This window comes from Colobus angolensis, unplaced genomic scaffold, assembly GCF_000951035.1.
Source record: "Colobus angolensis palliatus isolate OR3802 unplaced genomic scaffold, Cang.pa_1.0 Scaffold357, whole genome shotgun sequence".
Classification (NCBI taxonomy): Eukaryota; Metazoa; Chordata; class Mammalia; order Primates; family Cercopithecidae; genus Colobus; species Colobus angolensis.
This window is the reverse complement of record NW_012116899.1, coordinates 476,278-494,772: the sequence shown is the minus strand read 5'-3', so window position 1 is coordinate 494,772 and position 18,495 is coordinate 476,278. Positions and strand designations below refer to the sequence as shown.

The 18,495-nt window shown below is 38.3% G+C and overlaps 1 protein-coding gene across 3 annotated transcripts in view; it reads right to left on the bottom strand.

Moving 5' to 3' along the window:
• The window catches only part of EIF2AK3 (eukaryotic translation initiation factor 2-alpha kinase 3), a 72,182-nt gene that overhangs the window by 3,916 nt on the left and 49,771 nt on the right, over positions 1–18,495 (bottom strand). For all 3 annotated transcript variants that reach the window (XM_011953102.1, XM_011953103.1, XM_011953104.1), the window contains 4 exons: positions 16,652–16,801; positions 14,766–15,546; positions 10,944–11,111; positions 2,324–2,425 (listed from right to left, as the gene is read on the bottom strand). In XM_011953102.1, coding sequence (XP_011808492.1) covers positions 2,324–2,425; positions 10,944–11,111; positions 14,766–15,546; positions 16,652–16,801 — 1,201 coding nt within the window. The remainder of the gene's footprint in view (positions 1–2,323; positions 2,426–10,943; positions 11,112–14,765; positions 15,547–16,651; positions 16,802–18,495) is intronic.

The window sequence follows — 18,495 nt, the reverse complement described above, 5'->3', positions numbered from 1 at the left end:
TCGATCTCCTGACCTCGTGATCTGCCCGCCTCGGCCTCCCAAAGTGCTGGGATTACAGGCTTGAGCCACCGCGCCCGGCCTTCTTTGCTTTTTTTTTATTTTTTTTTATTACAGATACCCTAGATTGTGCTGAAGTGGTATCTCTTTGTGGTTTTGATTCGCATTTCCCTAGTGCCTAATGATGTTGAGCATCTTTTCACATGCTTATTGGCCATTTGTCTATCCTCTTTGGAGAAAGGTTTATTGCTTTGCCCCTTTTAAAAATGAGTTGTCTTTTTGTTGAGTTGGAATAGTTCTTTATATATTCTGAATTCTAGATACATTTCAGATATAGGATTTACAAATATTTTCTCCCATTCTGTGAGCTGCCTTTTCACTTTCTATTTTATTTAATTAATTTATTTAGAGATAGGGTCTCACGTTGCCCAGGCTATTTGCAGGCATAATCATAGCTTACTGTTGCCATGAACTCCTGGTCTCAAGGAATTCCTCTTGCCTCAAGCTTCCCACATAGCTGGGACTACAGGCACGTGCTACCGCGTCCACCTTGTCTTTTCACTTTCTTGATAGTGTTCTCTGAGGCATTTATAACTATATACATTTTGATGCCCTCTGATTCTTGATCCTTTACTTAGGTTAGACCTGTTTTATTTTTCTTTCTGGAAGCTTTTGGGGTCTTTATTTCTGGTGTTCTGAAATTTCGTTATTTTGACTGTTTTTTTCTTTTTTCTTTTTTTCCATTTATTATACAGAACATTTGGTAGGTCCTTTCAGTCAGAAGGTATGAGTCATTTCGCTCTATGTGAGAACTACTTCCTCTTCTACCATGGCCAGAGATCATTTAATAAGTAAGATCTAAAACTGATAAAATAAGAAACAGTGACAAGAGCCTAAACTTTGAAAATACGGAGGTAAGTACCAGGGACAACAACTAGAAGAGGTGAGGGTAGCTACTTATGAAAGATAGGGAAGAATGTGACAGAGGCCCACTTTATTTATTTTCAGAGACAGAGTCTTGCTGTGTAGCCCAGTCTGGAGTGCAGTGGCACAATCATAGCTTACTGTAACCACCTTGAACTCCTGGGCTCAAATGATCTTCCTGCCTTAGCCTCCCAAGGCATGTGTTACCATGCCTTGCTAATTTTTTTATTTTTTATAGAGATGAGGTCTTACTATGTTGCCCAGGTTGGTCTTGAACTCCTGGCCTCAAGTGATCTTCCTGCTTGAGCCTCCCAAAGTGTTGGGATTAGAGGTGTGAGCCATCATGCCTGGCCCAGGGGGCTACTTTTTTAAAATTTTATTTTATTTTATTTTTTTGAGACGGAGTCTCGCTCTGTCACCCAGGCTGTTGGAGTGCAGTGGCACCATCTCAGCTCACTGCAAGCTCCGCCTCCCGGGTTCACACCATTCTCCTGCCTCAGCCTCCCTAGTAGCTGGGACTACAGGCGCCTGCCACCACACCCGGCTAATTTTTTGCATTTTTAGTAGAGACGGGGTTTCACCGTGTTAGCCAGGATGGTCTCGATCTCTTGACTGCCCGCCTCAGCCTCCCAAAGTGCTGGGATTACAGGCGTGAGCCACTGCGCCTGGCCCAGAGGGCTACTTTAAAATGACTTTCAGTCATCCCTATAATCCCAGCACTTTGGGAGGCTAAGGCAGGAGGATCACTTGAGCCCAGGAGTTTGAGACCAGCCTGGGCAACATAGGCAGAGCCCATTTCTACAAAATGAATAAAATAAAATTAGCCAGGCATGGTGGCATGTGCCTGTGGTCCCACCTACTGGGGAGACTGAGATGAGAGGATGGCTTGGGCCCAGGAGGTTGAGGCTGCAGTGAGCTGTGATTGCACCACTGCACTCCAGCCTGATCGACAGAGCAAGACCTTGTCTTAAAAAAAAAAAAAAAGACTTTCAGTACTACCTGCTTTAAAGGCTGTGGTCATGGTTTATTTTGGGAGGAAAAAAAACCTAATTGTGCATAATCTGACAGCTTTTAAATATATGAATGTGTGGCCCCCATTACCTTGTGGTTCTCCTAAATATTTACTTATTACAAACTTACTGAGTGCAAAACATTGTTAAATTATGATGAATTTAAGCAAAAACTAAGAACAAACAATCCAACCAAACAAATTTTTGAAGACTGAACTTTAAATGGAAGCAAATAGTCTAGAACTCCTCCCTGTGTTACTCACATCACCTCTTTTACTTTTAGTTAACTGGTCTGCTGGTGTTAAGAACAACTAAGTCTTTAAAAAACTCTTTTGTAAATGTTTGATTATTTTCTGTTTGAACCTTTTTTGTTGAGTAGGGAGGGTACTTACCCTGACTCTCTCCATCTGAGTGCTGAATGGGTACAGCAATTCAAATAGAATCAGGCCTAAAGAAAAGATGTCCACTTTATGAGAATAGCTGTTTCCATGAATCTGAAATCCCATATAAAGAAAATTTAAAAATTAACATAGAGACAGTACAGTTGATATTACAGCATTATTGAATCCCAAAGTTTACTTAGTCACTTCTTGGTTTAAATACAAGTACATGTGTAAAAATGTTAGCAAAGAGTTAATCTTCCAAGTCTCTTTTCTTCACTACTACACCAAGAGTAATTAAACTACTCAGCATTACAGAAGGAAAGCCCAGGTACAGCTCTGAGATATGCATCAGTAAAACAGGCCTCTCGGAAACCTGGAGACTTGCCATGCTAAAAAAGTTTGTGGGAGCCAGCAAGATCTGCCTGACTACCCCTGAGGTGAGGTTTTTCAAAGGGAACGCTATCTAAAGCAAATCTCTCATTTCTAATCATCTTAGTTCTAACCCATTTTTATGAGAAAATCTTCATTACTCCAAACCACTAATCAACTGTAGTTAGCCTTCATTAGGGCACTTAATTATGGATACTTTGCATTCTTGGTTGTATTTTTCATGTGTATATTTCTTATTCTTCACAACTAGATTATCAAGTCCTGGAGGAAGGGAAATGCTTCTTTTGTGTTGCTATCGTCCAGCACTGGGGCTAAGTATAGAGAAGGCCCTCAGTAAATACTTAGTTGTTAAAATGAACAAATGAATTACAACAGAACTACTCGATTAAATAAAGCATTATTTAAATTAAAATTGACCTTTTGGTGACTCAGAAGAACCCCTTTATTTGTGAAAATTTCTTTAGGGATATAACTTGACATTTGAGAAACAGCCAAAGAAGGGAACTTTGGAAATGCTCCATACCAGTACTTCTTAATTCAGGAGTAGAGCTGGTCGCGGGGCAGTTGCCAGGGTTTATGATCCCTCCACAACTTCCCCTCTAAACTGTACTTGGCATCTCTCTCCCTGGCCTTCTGCGCAGCCTGCCTACCTCTGTGCTTACAGAACAGCAGATGGAAAGCTTCAGTGACCACATCAGTGGCATCACCCTCTTCCCTTCCAAGAGACTGTAGCAGTCTGAACCCTGTCTCACTTCTTATCCCTGGGGTTTTGAAAGTGTCAAAAAAAATGTGCAAAAACAAATCATATAGGGGAACTGAAAAGGACACCCTCACACACTATTTGGAGAATATAAACAAACACAAATTTATAAGAAGCAACTTGGCAATAAATGTTTACTCCTGCTTAATGATCCCATCTAATTTTACCCACCCTCGGGCGGATGGAAATGTGTACAGACATGTGGGTACCGGGACAGTGACCCAAGTGATATTCCTAACAGCAAAATTTACAAGGAATTAAAATGTCCCAAATGAATGTTGAACACTATGCAGCTGGAAATATTTTCTAAGAATATTTAACAATATGGGAAATGCTCACATTTTAATATTGTATCCAAAATGTTAGTGTAGAATTCCAATTTTATTTTCTAAAGTAAGGTATAAATATATATATATATATACATATATATATATACACACACACACACAGAGAGAGAGGGAGAGAGAGAAAAGGAAGTAACTGCTGTTAATATCTTAGAGATATTTTTGGTAAGTGATTTTTACTTTTTTGTTATATGTCCCTATACTTTCCATATTCCCTAGAGGACAGACTGATATATAATGTGTTATTAAATTTATTTATTATTTCTAACATTATTAAATATATTTAAAAAAGAAATGTAGCCTCATGAGTGCATGAAAAGTTCTATTTACAAAATATCTAAAAAATAAGGAATTAAGAGGTAGAATATATCCTTTGAGTTTGAATTGGTTGTTTAATCACTGTGCAAATCTAGAACTTAAGCTGTGTTTCTTTGTAATTACAACCGAGAAAAAAGTAACCATGGGTCCTGCTCATTTATTTCAAGGATGAGAAAATTAAGAGAGTTCTAATAATAAATAATTTTAAAACAATGTTTTAATATGGCTTCTAAGGTTTGGGTAAGATTGTACAATTCATACAGCCAAACTATTTTGAGCAATGTTTTAAGGAGCACTTTATAAAGTGACAGTTTCTATATTTAAAGAGGATTAAGAAGATAATTAAGACTGTGCATTTTTAACTACCAAATTTTAACCACTATACATTGCCATACAATTTCTACAGCTATCCTAATTTTCTAGTACTTTCAGCACTACCAAATATAGCTTTAGTTGTCATCAACCTCTTCCTTTCTCAAATGGCAACCCATTTCCAAGACACATACACACAGCAGCCACGAGCTACACTACAGTCAGCACAGAAGTGTGTATGGGGTGACCAGGACTACCTGGTGTTCATCTTTTCACTAGCATTCACCTTCACTCATCCACTAAACACTTACGAAACTATGCCACATTCTAGGTGTTGTTTCAGGTGTTAGAGTAGAAAGAGAGACAAGCTAAGTCCCTATACTGATAGTTTATATTTTACAGGGAAAGAAAAAAGAATCTCAAAGAGTTAAAAATGCTGTAAAAAGAAATCAGTGTAATGGGATGGACTCTGGCAGGGAGTGAAGGGAGAAGCATCTCTTTTAAATAGGGCTGGGTGGGAGAGGCTTCCCAAGTCATGAGCCTTCATTAATAAGCATCCAGATAGAATTCCTTTTATTTGTTTTCACAGTATTTAAAATGTAAAAGTATTCTTTCCAGCCTCTTAAATAATAATACATTTTTAAAAACATGATTAAAATTTTTTTTTTTTTTTTTTTTGGAGACGGAGTTTTGCTCTTGTTGCCCAGGCTGGAGTGCAATGGCAAGATCTTGGCTTACCGCAACTTCCGCCTTCTGGGTTCCAGCAATTCTCCTGCCTCAGCCTCCTGAGTAGCTGGGATTACAGGTGCCCGCCATCACACCCAGCTAATTTTTATATTTTCAGTAGAGATGGGGTTTCACAATGTTGGCCAGGCCGGTCTTGAACTCCTGACCTTAGGTGATCTATCCACTTTGGCCTCCCAAAATGTTGGGATTACAGGCGTGAGCCACCACGCCCGGCCAAAGACATCTTTTTTTTTTTTTTTTTTTTAGTTTTTAAAAGGGGTCTTACTCTGTCACCCAGGCTGGAGCACAGTGGCATGATCTTGGCTCACTGCAACCTCTGCCTCCCAGCCTCAAGTGATCCTTTCTACTTCAGTCTCTCAAGGAGCTGGGACCACAGGCATACACCACCATGCCCAGCTAATTTTTATATTTTTTGTAGAGATGGTGTTTCACCATGTTGCCTAGGCTGGTTTTGAACTCTGAAGCTCAAGCAATCCACCTGTCCCAAAGTGCTGGGATTACAGGTATGAGCCACCATGCCCAACCAAAACTGTTTTTAATATCAATTCTGTTACATGACTGTGTAGAAAAATTGGAACATACAGAAAAGTCCAAAATAGGTTAAAATTCATGAGAAGTCCCACTACTCAGAAGCAATGACTTGATATTTTATGGCTCTTCTAGTCTTTTTTCCTATAGATAGAAATATGTATTTATAGTATTTTGGTATTTCATACAGTTTTAATTTTTCCTTTCACCAGGCCTTGGCCAGATCATTTGAGCAGGATGATTCAATTACCAGAACCAATAGATTTATTTTATTTATTTTTCTACGTAAGCCAGTTTGGATACTTTTGGTTGCAATCAATTGACTATATATGAAAGTCCCTTATAAATAAAAATCTCTTCTGTATCCTTTCTAATTTCTAAATTTATTTGTGGTTTTCCCCCCTTAAGTAGGTATCTATGCTAGAAAGGATTATCCTTATTTTAAACTATTAGAAACAACCATGGTGATGTTATTTTACTGTTTCACCCATATCAATTCTTATGTTTGTTTTCCATCTTCTTGGCTCCTCCCTGCCTTCTACTGAGCAGAATTCTAATCACTTATACAGTAATGTGCTATGTAATGAAGGCCTGTAAAATAAATTTATCTCAAAATGGAACTTTGAAAACTTCTATAGATTTCACCATTTTTCATTTCTTTCAGTTTTGAAAAAAGTTTTTTACATTTTCTTTTAAAGATGGGGTCTCACTATTTTGCCCAGGCTGGCCTGGAACTCCTGGGCTCAAGTGATCCTCTCACCTCACCCTCCTAAGTAGCTGAGATTATAGGCTCAAGCCACGGTGCCCAGCTTCTTGCAACATTTTCTTCATACTTCATATGAGTGTTTTTACTTCATTATTGACCTGATGGTTATTTTTTAATAATTTTTTTTTGTTTTTTTAAGTTCCGGGGTACATGGGTAGGATGTGCAGGTTTGTTACACAGGTAAACGTGTGCCATGGTGGTTTGCTGCACTTATCAACCCGCCATCTGCTGACCTGATAGTTATTTAGGAGGGTTTTAAAATTTCCAGTTGGCCAGGCACAGTGGCTCACGCCTGTAATCCCAGCACTTTGGGAGGCCAAGGCGGGAGGATTGCTTGATCCCAAAAGTTCAAGACCAGCCTAGGCAACATAGTGAGACCTCATCTCCACAAAAAATAAAAAAATTAGCTGAGCATGGCAGTGTGGACCTGTAATTGAAGCTACTTGGAAGGCTGAGGTGGGAGGATCACTTGAGCCCAGGAGGTGGAGGCTACAGTGAGCCAAGATCACACAACTATACTCCAGCCTGGGTGACAAAGTAAGACCCTGTCTCAAAAAAATAAAATAATAAAATTTCTAGCCAGCCAAAACAGAAGCAAAAGCAAAAATAAAAAAAAAAAACAGAATTATAAACATCAATTTATAAACCACTATACCTTTCTTTTAATGTATTGTGATCATAAAAAGGCATTTACAATATCTATGATATTTCTTTGTGGCCTAGAAGTTCAAAATGATAGTATATATAATTATAATTTATTCATCAATAAATGTTCAAATAGCAACTATATATAAAGCCTAGTATATTTTTTACCTAGCTTCCCTTTGTAACTTTTTTTTTTTTTTTTTTTTTTAGTTATAATCCAATCTGAAGTTTCCCTTTCATGGGGCTATTTAAACACATCTATTTATTTGTTGTCACAACTAATATTTGGCTTTAGCACCACTTGTATTTCCACATCCTTTCCCTTTGCTGTAGTTTGTGTTTGTCGTCTGTAGTGATACAGAGGTAGAAATATTGTTTTATTTTTCTATTTGCCAAATTTAGCTACATCAAGTACAAATCCCTATTCCCACTTTTATTTTCCATGTTCTTACCATCGTCCATTTCCTGATCTTTGTTAATTTAATATAGGAATCACCAACTCAGCTTATAATGATAAGCATACTTAAAATTATTTGTCTTTTACTAGGAATACATTTTGCATTTTATTCTCATTTTAGTATCAATATTCACAAGAACCACTGGCACCTACTGTTCATTGGGTTTGATGTCTATTGCCAATTTTTATATGTTTCTCATCTCAAATTAACTTTTAATAGGTAACACATTCCCATGGCTCAAAAAGAACTAACAATAAAAGTTCCCTCTCACTCTGTCCCTCACTGGCCTAGCTCTACCAGTCACTTTCCCTCTGCCACTGCCCCCATAGCCATTTGTTTCTTACACATGATTCCAGAGTTTTTTTATGTAAACATAAGCAAATGTGTATCTATCTTTTCCTCCTTTACACAAAAGGTGTACACATTTCTGCATTGTTTTTTTTTTCATTTAAGATACTTTTTTGACTCTACGTAAAAATGCTTGATTTCTTCTTTCTGTTTTTTGAGACAGAGTCTTGCTTTGTTACCCAGGCTGGAGTGCAGTGGCGGGATCTTGGCTCACTGCAACCTCCTTCAAAGATGAAATACAAAATAAAATTTCAAACTGTAAAAAAGAAACACTTGACTAACATAAACAATGCAAACACTTCAAAAGGATGCTCTATGACAGTTAAACAAAGTTGCCTTCCTCAAAGGCAGTTCCTATTACTGGTCTCTGATATAATCTTTCAAAGATAATCAAATCTGGTGGTTCTTGAAGTATGGTCCATGGATTCCTGGGGACCCTAAAACCCTTTAAAGAGGTCTGCAAGGTCAAGACTATTTTCATAATAATACTAAGACATAATTTTTCACTGTGTTGGCATTTGCACTGACAGAACCTAAGCATAAATCAAGCGAGCAGTGCCAAGCTGTACCAGTAGCAATTACATTCAGCACCACATGCTCACAGGCAAAACCAAAAACCACTTCACTTAAAATGTCCTTAGCAGTAAAAATTATTAATTTATTAAATCTCAACCTTTAAATATACACCTTTTTCATGATCTGACAAAATGGAAAATATTCATAAAAACATTTATGCTCCATACCAAAGTATAATAGTTGTCTCCAAGTTTGACACCTTAGATATGCTAATTACCCTGATCCAGTAGTGTATGTATTAAAACGACACTACGTACCCCATAAATATGTACAATTATGAGTCAATTTAAAAAACAAACTAATATTAAGAAGTTCAGACCTGCTGATGTAAGCATAGATTAGCTTGTGAATATCATTAGCATTTGTGCAATTATTTGAGTTACAATATGCGTTAGCTTCTCTTTTCATAGAACACCATTTTGACTTGAGAGAGTAATTGGTAGACAAACTACAGTTATTGAGACTTGGATACTTGACAGATAGTTTCTTTCTGAGATGGAGTCTTGCTCTGTCACCCAGGCTGAAGTGCAGTGGTGCAATCTTGGCTCACTGCAACCTCCGCCAGCTGAGTTCAAGCAATTCTCGTGCCTCAGACTCCTGAGTAGCTGGGACTACAGGCATGTGTTACCATGCCCAGCTAATTTTTGTATTTTTACTAGAGATGGGGTTTCACCATGTTGGTCATGCTGTTCTCGAACTCCTGGCCTCAGGTAATCTGCCTGCCTCGGCCTCCCAAAGTGCTGGGATTACAGGTATGAGCCACTGCGACCAGCCGAGGGACAGTCTCTTAAAGATGAACAGTGAGACTGGGCATGGTGGCTCACACCTGTGATCCTAGCACTTTGGGAGGCTGAGGTTCAAGGACTGCTTGTGGCCAGAAGTTCAAAACTAGTCTGGGTAACACAGCAAGACCCAATCTCAAAAAAAAAAAAAAAAAACTTTGTTTTTTTTCAAGAGAAAAAAAGAACAATGTGAGAATGGCACTTCAAGGAAAACTAACGGTATTTGTTACCAATCATAAAAAGTTGAGCTTTTAAGTGAAAATTAAAATTTTGGAAGATTTGAATCTACCAGTGGGAATTTGATAGCCTCCTAATACGTAAAGCCTTTTCTGATGAGATGGGTGGTCGTATTAACCAAAGTGGCTTTTTATATTACATGATGAACTGTGACAACTTTCGGAATAATTGCCAAACTTAGGGAACCAATAGTTTCCAAATGACTAATAATGCACAATATAAAGTCAAGGATGGGTAAAAAGTTCCATTCAAAGTACAAAATAGACCAAGGGATGTTAAAAGTACCAGAGTACAAAATATTCATGAATGGTTTTAGATTTCACAGTGCAAATGAATTTTAAGAAACTATTACTAAGTTTTGATATACTATCGAACAAAAATACCTAGAATTACTTGAAATGAAATATTGCTCTTTTTTCCAACACATATGTGTGTGAGGCCAGATTTCTTCATGTGCTTCAGCCAAAATAACATATTGCAACAGACTGAACACAAAAGCAGACAGAAGAATGTTCCACTTAAAAGTCAGCTTTAAAGAGACTGGCAAAAATGTAAACAAATGTCACTCTAATGTTTTTTTTTTTAGGGGAATTTTTTTTGTTTTAGAAAATACTTATTTTTCATAAAAATATCTTAAGTTGTGATAGGTTTAATTCTGTTACTTTGATTTAATAAAGTTTTATAAATTTCTCTTTTAACTTCTAATATGACAAATATTGATAGATAAAATTTTGTTAAGAAAACCTTTGGGTTCTCAATTATTTCTACAAGTGTAAATAGGTACTAAGCCCAAAACGTCTGAGACCCGCTGCCCTAAGCATAGAGAAGCTTGTGAAAGTCATTTGCCTGGTGGTGGCTGAGCATGCTCGCCTGACGTTTCCGGGATGCCCTGCTCCCCCTGCTCTTCCAGTACTTTTTCAGCCCTGATTACAGTACTTTTCCTGTGAAGGCCAAGCAGCCCACAAGGCAACACCTGTCAGCCTGTGTGCCTCTATTTCCTATTATGCTACATGCTGGAAGTTGCCTATGAATGACTACAGAGGGAAGCTCAGTATAGTACCTCTGGGTCTAGCTGGCTATGAAAACAGTTCCAACACAGTCTACACAAGACAAACCGGAGTTAAGTTTGGGACGGTGGCATTCAAAGTCTCTTTCCAAATTCCTGGTTACTGTCAGGTGCTTGTTCAGGGGGTGAGTGCATTTTATGCGCTGTGTTCTTCTTAATCCAGCCCCAATTCAGGTTGTAGAAACTACATCTTAGCTGTGTCACTATTCTACTACTGGAACACTACTGCCAGTTTTCATAATTTTCAGACTTACTGGGTTTTAGATTACTGGGCATTTTAATGGAAACATGGGAAGAGACTGATCAGGTACATCTGCTGCTGTGCTAATAAGTAAAAGTCTGAAAAACTCACCTGCTCTGGGCTCATATACAGTTTGGTCCCTACTTGTCCTGTGTGTCTGGCATAAGCTGGCATTGGGGTCAGAACCGTCTGCTCTTCCTCATCCTGGTCCATTGCAGTCACTAACCCAAAGTCTCCAACCTTGACCACATCATCCATTGTAAAGAATATGTTGGATGGCTGGAAAGAATACAACAGACAAAAGTACAGTGGGTGTGCATGAAGGAGAAAAAGTAAAGAGAATTATTTAAATGACTACAAAGAAAAAATACAATAAACTAGATATTTTCAAGTATATTTCTTTTTAAAATGGGCTAATATGAAAATAGTGACAATTTTTCTGTGCCAGACAAGTACTGCTAGTAAAGAAAAGGGAAGGGTAGCAAAGAGTGCTAGTATTTATTGAACATCTACTTAAACCCTCTGAGATGCACATTCCCTAGGGATCATGGTACTTAATCCTCAATCTTATTATTCTATATATTCTTCCCAGGCAAGCATCTCTACACTTATGACTTAAAGCCTTAATAATTATAACTAATAATAATGAGTTTGTAAATACAACTTGCAATGTGCTAGGCACAGTTCAAAGCAGTTTACTACTAACTAACTCGTGTACCACAACCCCATTAGATGAGAACTACCCCCATTTTACAGACATAAAAAGTGAGGCCCAGAAGTTAAACAAATTGCCCAAGGTTACCCAGCTAGCAAGTGATGGAGCAGGGATTCAAACGTGAGCAGTTTGGGTCTATGAGGAAAGGACCTTGTGATCCACTGCCACATGCCCAGATTTCAGTCCAGTTTTTGCTCTATAGTAGCTAATAACTATTTGGTGAATGAATGAAACAGACTGATCTTTTGGTTTGCGTCTGAGAGGGGGATACAGATTATCAGAAGGGATAAGAGCTCTTCACTACTACTGTATGCTGCCTCTTGTAAAACCTCTGTGTTCTCAAAACTACATCTACTCCCATATATCTGCCCTGAGTTCTAAACTCATATGACACTGTTTATTGAATACATCTAACAGAGATCTCATGGGCTCCTCAAACCCAAAGTGCCCTACATGAAATACACCATCTTTCCCTCAGAGTCTACTCTACTCTGCGGGTAATATGACCACCATTCATAGCCGTTGAAATGAGGAAAAAGGAAGCCATGTAGCTCATGAAATTGAATTTCATCATGTTTCAAATAATGGCAGAAAATAACATTGCATTCCCAAACTCTAAAATACCATTAAACGATTTTGACTTGGAAGCATCAAGTTATTGTGTGTAAGATCTATGGTCATAATCTGCAGCTCTCCAAAAAATAACTTTGTACCAGAGGCAATAATAGACTATCCTGCATTAAATGTCATCTTTCTTCCCAACTCCCATCATCTGATGGCAGTTGTTATTTACTGAACCCTATCTATAATAGATAAGCTTTTTGGCTCTCCAGTGTCTATCTCCCTGTGCTTCCACCAGAAGTATCTTGACTTTACTTTGGGAACTTCCTTCTTGCTGACTATGCAGCAAAACCCCATGGTTAGTGTGGAAGGCATTCATGCTCCACAAGTTGCTTAAGCCAATCCACATAATCCCATTGCCTGGCCAGGGAATGGGCTTGTTGGGGGATGGGTAGGTATCCTTGGTTTAAGTAGAAAAAAACTTCTGATAAATAGTGGGAAAAAGCAATACTTTTCTCTCCACCCTCTACCCCACCACCTCCAAAAGACTTAAATAGAAACAAGAAATGGGGAGGAGAGAAACCAGGTTCTGGCTAACTCTCTTGATCTCAGCTAAAGCTTTACCTGAATTCTCAACAGTTTAGCCACATGGGCCAACAGATTTTCTTTTCTGATTAAGTCAGTATAAACACTTTTAAGTGCAAAAAAAAAAAAATTCAAAATAAATGATATGACCATCTAGAACATTCAGGCATTGTACTGAGACTGTAACAGGTGAAAAAAACAGATATGGTTCATACCCCATAGAAACCAGAGAATAAATAATCCAGGTGTGATGAGAATAATGAAGAAAGACCAGGTTTCTGTCAGAATACTGTATATCAAGAGAAACTGAGAAAAGCTCAGAGTGGAGAAAATAGAAGACCAGAAGTCAGTCTAAAGAGGCAGGAGTCAAAGTCCTAAAGACAAAAATGTGACCAAAATATAACAGGGGGAGAGGGCCTAGAAGGTTTAACATTGAGCCAAAGATTTAGGTCAGAATGTAGCAAAATGTACAGCTTTTTCACCCAGGAATAAAAATCTCGGCTTTTTTTTTTTTTTTTTTTTGGTTGGGGACCACACTAGAAATCTTTAAAAGGAATTGTCTTCTATTTAGAAAGGAAAAAAAACTTTTTAATTTCTAGAAAAACTAACAGGAATATTAACTTTCTTCTTGCAATTTTTCTGGTGCATAGACAATTACAGAAAAATCTTTAGACAACATTGTAGCATTAAATGGATATTTACCAATATCTCATTTACATTATAACATTAGCAGAAGAATATTCATTATTAGTGAAAACATGATTCATTGTCTTTCAAGTTGGCATTTGTGTGTACAAGTGTTAAGTACAAGAAGAATGTGCATTTCAGCTAGTTGTTTTCCACCTAGTGATAACCATTTACTATATTCAAACCTAAATGCTAGTATTCTCTCATATTAGCGGTGTGTGGTCTCCTGTAAACTGTCTTCTCCAATCCAACCAAATAATTCATCTCTGAACTTTTAATTCAGTGCAGAACAATTCTTGGTAATCAGTTTGGGCCCACATCAAAATCACTGAAGCATAATGATTATGTATGACTAAATAACAATTATATTGAAAAATAAGAATTATTTCTAATTCCTACACTTGTTACCCTAAAACTCTTAAAATATACCAAAGAATTTGAAAACCTACCGCTGATTTTAGAAGAAAATAACTTGTGTCCAAATAGCTACTTTTGTGCCTGAAACAAGTCTGTGGTTACATAAAACTGGAAAGACTTTAAATGGAATCACATCTATCAAGACTTTAAGCTACTTTCATCAGAAAAGTATTTATACATTCACTCCACATCTACTGGTGATGGCTAAGAGTATATGGAATGTGGGAAATTAGTTAAATTAAAAGTTCCATGTACTTATTTTTAGAAACACTACTAAGGAAATGTCACGTTTTAGTAAGAATCTTTAAGTAATTTTGCATGTTATATTACTACAACATTTACTATTGAATATATTGAAAATAGAATCCAAGGTTTTAGAGCTATAAACAATCATCTGGTTAACTATCTGCTACCTTTCCCCATTCAGCTTTCTACCCCTTCCCCCAAAGTTTAAAGAGTTCAGAAATAGAAGGAAAAGTGTGGAGATCTGCCCCAATTCAAGCTGGCTAATAAAGGAACCCATGTCTCTCCTTCCATTCGGATTCCTTTCACCATGCTGCTTCAGAGCCCTGGAGGTATTCATGTCAGGGTTACTCAAAATCATAGAGAAAAAAAACAAAAAAACAAAAACAAAGACAAAAAAACAGGCTATATCTGCTCATGGTGGATTTTACCTAAAGATTCCTTTTTCTTTTTTTCCCTCATCTGGGCTACTGAGAATAACTTTTACAGTAAAATGAACATAAACACATTAACGAAGAGAATGAATGCATGGTTTGCCTAAAGGTTTCAGACATAAGACTTCTTATTCTTACAGCAGGCCCCTCCAAGGCTACCTTCTCAGACCTCTGCTCTCAGATGCTTTTACTCTCCCCAACTCTTAAGGATGCTTCAGAGTACTGCAAGTACTTCTCTGAATCACAAAACGTCAGATTGAAACCCAAGGGTGATGCGCCACAAATACAGACCTTGAGGTCCCTGTGCATCAGTCCTTTACTGTGAAGAAACTCCACTGCCTCTGCGATCTGCAGGAAGATGTGCAGACACATGCTCCTCTCTCTCTCCTCTATGGTACATCGTCCATTCATCCAGTCTTTGAGGTTTTCTTTTCTGCACAGCTGCATTTGAATGTAAAGATACACCTTTGGGGAACTGGGCTGGAGTTTTTCTGTGGTGTTTTTAGTGAGATCTAAACTTAAAGTGGTTGGTCTTGGAGGAGAAATAGATAATGTAGCTTCAGAAGAAGATTTGCTACTGGTTGGCTTGAAAGCAGTTAGTTTATTTGCACAATGGTTGCCAATATGCAATCGATTAGTTTTGGGCTCTTCTTTACTGGAAGCATTATCACAGCCAGAATCTTCAAATACTATCGAAGAGGAGGTTCTCTCCCTTGACCTTACATAAGGAGAAGCTTCAGAAGGACAGAGTTCAAAGGAGTGCCCCTCATCATTGCCATCCATAGTACCATCTTCCACATCACAGTCTGTAAGGCAGCTGTCCTGGAGGTTGTGCGCTGCATCCACTGACTCACTGATGTCCTCATGGTCCATTCCTGAGAATTCCAGTGGTGAGAACTGGCTCTCAGATGAACTTGTCTGGTCACAGGAAATCCCTACTGAAAAAGACCTGCTTCTTTCTGGTGCAGGAGCTATGATTTCAACATGTTCTTTGGTAGAGAAAGGATCCATTCTGCGTATTTTAACTGATGGTGCATCCATTGGGCTAGGAGAGCTGAGTGGCCAGTCTGTGCTAAAAGTGGGAGAAATACAAAGGGGTAAGAGTGAATATATATTGAGTAAAGTACCTGAACTGCACCCTGTGTTTAAAAAGCTTCAACTATAATAAGTCCACTTACCAAATGGCAAACAACAAAACAACATACAAACTAAATAAAAACATGTAATGTGAGATAGAGAATATCACATTCCATTCATTCCTTCTAAAAAACTTAATTTTAAAGATTAATTTTATACATGAAACAGTTACCTGGGACTGTCTGGGGCTGCCAGAGCAGCCTAAGATTTTTATGCAAAGTGAAGAAAGGATTCCTTGGTGGCTGTGATTCTGAAGCCCTAATCCAAATTAGGGGAGCGCCTCACAAGGCCTTGAGATACGCGGCCACTTCACTTGGACCTTCCATGGCTTACTTATTGGTTGAGCCTATAATAAGCACCACTTTAACAAGGTACCTCACGTGGGTCTAATGTTGCTTAGATACCTGTAGGTAGGAGTTTCACTCCAGTTGTTTGGTGGCAGTCTATCTACACATGCTTCCTTTTTCTTCTCTAACAGTTTTTAAAGGGCCTTCCTTCCTATAGCACATCATAGTTAATATGCGCAATATATTCAGGCTAAGTTTACGTATTTTTAACTGCAAATAGCTCAAAACTACTTAAAAAGAAGTTGTAAATTGTTAAGTGCTAAGAATTAAATAACAAACATTTTTTAAATTGGAGACAGAAGCAGATACTTTATATTGAGAAAAGTCACTATAAATCCCTCAATCAGTTACAATGTATCAACTGATAATTTTTTAACATGTAAGTTCTCTCTTATTTTTTCCAAGAGACAGGGTCTCCCTATGTTGCTCAGGTTGGTCTTGAACTCCTGGGCTCAAGCAATCTTCCCACCTTGGCCTCCCAAAGTGCTGGGATTATAGGCATGAGTCACCCCTGCATGTTCTCAAAATCTAAATCAAAATTTCACAAGTGGTTAGAGAACTTTCCAAAACATGAAACAGAACTCCAGAACTCTGCTGTTCCTTTTCTTTAAAAAAAAGAACCTAAAGTTATAAAATTGATATTGTAATCACACAAGCTAAAAACTAGCTTAAGTGTATGTGTAACAAAGTTACCTTTCATCTTTCAGCCAAATTTCATCCATCTTTTCTTGCCACTTCTCTGGTGGTGCTTCCAGCCAGGCATTGAAATATCTAACAATGCCTGGGTGTTCAAGCTTGGCTAAGGCTTTAACTTCTCGCATTACCTTTTCCCGAGCCAATTCCCTGAAAGAGAAAATATTTAAGGTGATGGATATTCCAGTTGCACTGATTTGATCTTTACAAATTATACGACTTATACCCCTAAAATATGTAGATATCAATAAAAATGTATATATCAATAAAAAAGGAAAATTAAAGAGATAACATTAGCCTGAAAAAGAGAGTAAGACAACACTGAAGGCTGTTCATATCTGAAGAAGTATTCATATCTAATAGTGAAAACAGAAAAATAATAAAATAAGATCTTTTCTTGAAAACTAAAATTAGAAACAGATGAGTTAGCCTAGGTTATACTTCTTTTTTTTTTTTGAGTCAGGGTCTTGCTCTGTCACCCAGGCTGGAGTGCAGTGGCACAATCTTGGCTCTCTGCACCTCCACCTCCCTGGTTCAAGTGATTCTCATGCCTCAGCCTCCCGAGTAGCTGGGTTACAGATGCGCACCACCACACCCAGCCAATTTTGTGTTTTTAGTAGAGACAGGGTTTCACCATGTTGGTCAGGCGGTGTCAAACTCCTAACCTCAGGTGATCCACCTGCCTTGGCCTCCCCAAGTGCTGGGACTACAGGTGTGAGCCACTGTGCCCGGCCAGCCTAAGGGGTATACTTCTAAAAGGCCACACAAGTCCTGTATTTTAAAAAATACAAGTATTTCAGTTTTGTTTGTTTTTTTCTTTTTCTGGAAATAAATGCTACAAGTGCATCTACTGCACATACAAATAAAGTTTTAAAATCCCAACTTCTTTACTTGGCATTTAAGGTGCTATAAGCTATCTCTCGTTTTTTTTTTTTCCTTTTTTTGCCTGAGACAGAGTCTCACTCTGTCACCCAGGCTGGAGAACAGTGATACGATCTCTGTACCTCCACCTGCTCACTGTAACCTCCACCTGCCTTTTAGTAGAGATGAGATTTTGTCATGTTGGTCAGGCTGGTCTCAAACTCCTGGCCTCAAGTGATCCACTCGCCTAGGACTCCTAAAGTGCTGGGATTACAAGCATGAGCCACTGTGCCTGGCCAACCTATCCTTTTCTTCCTCTCTTCCATCCTCCCCTAATTCTCACCCTTTGTTCCATCTATTCCAGAACTCTCACCATTCTCCATACCACCTCCAAGTGCTTGTGAAAGCCTTTGCTCAGGTCATTTCATGCACTTGGCCATCCCTCCCAACCTGTCTTCTACTGAGGAAAAGGCTACTCTTGACACCCAGAGCAAACGCCACCATTTCTATGAAGCTTGACTGCCTTTTGGCCACATCCGCTCTTCTTCATGAGAAACTATTAATATTTACTAAGATAAGGCAAAGGTCAAAATCTTTCTTGCATTGTATTTACTTGAGTGTACATACAAAAGCACCAAAAAGGTACAGGCTTCTTAAGGGTAGAAACCTGGCTTAGTTTTTATAGCTTATGTAGTGCCTGGCACATATGAATATTTAAACTACTCAAAAGTTATTTACCAAAAGAAAAAAATTAGTTCCCTAGTACCCAAACCACCCAATTCCTGTCCTTACCAGACAGGAATTTGAAAAAACTGCGACTACCAGATACGATGACAGCACAACAATTAGCGTGCATTTAATCTAGAATCAATAAGAGGCCAGGCACAGTGGCTCACACCTGCAATCCCAGCACTTTGGGAGGGCAAGGCAGGTGGATCATTTGAGGTCAGGAGTTCAAGATCAGCCTGGCCAACATGGTGAAA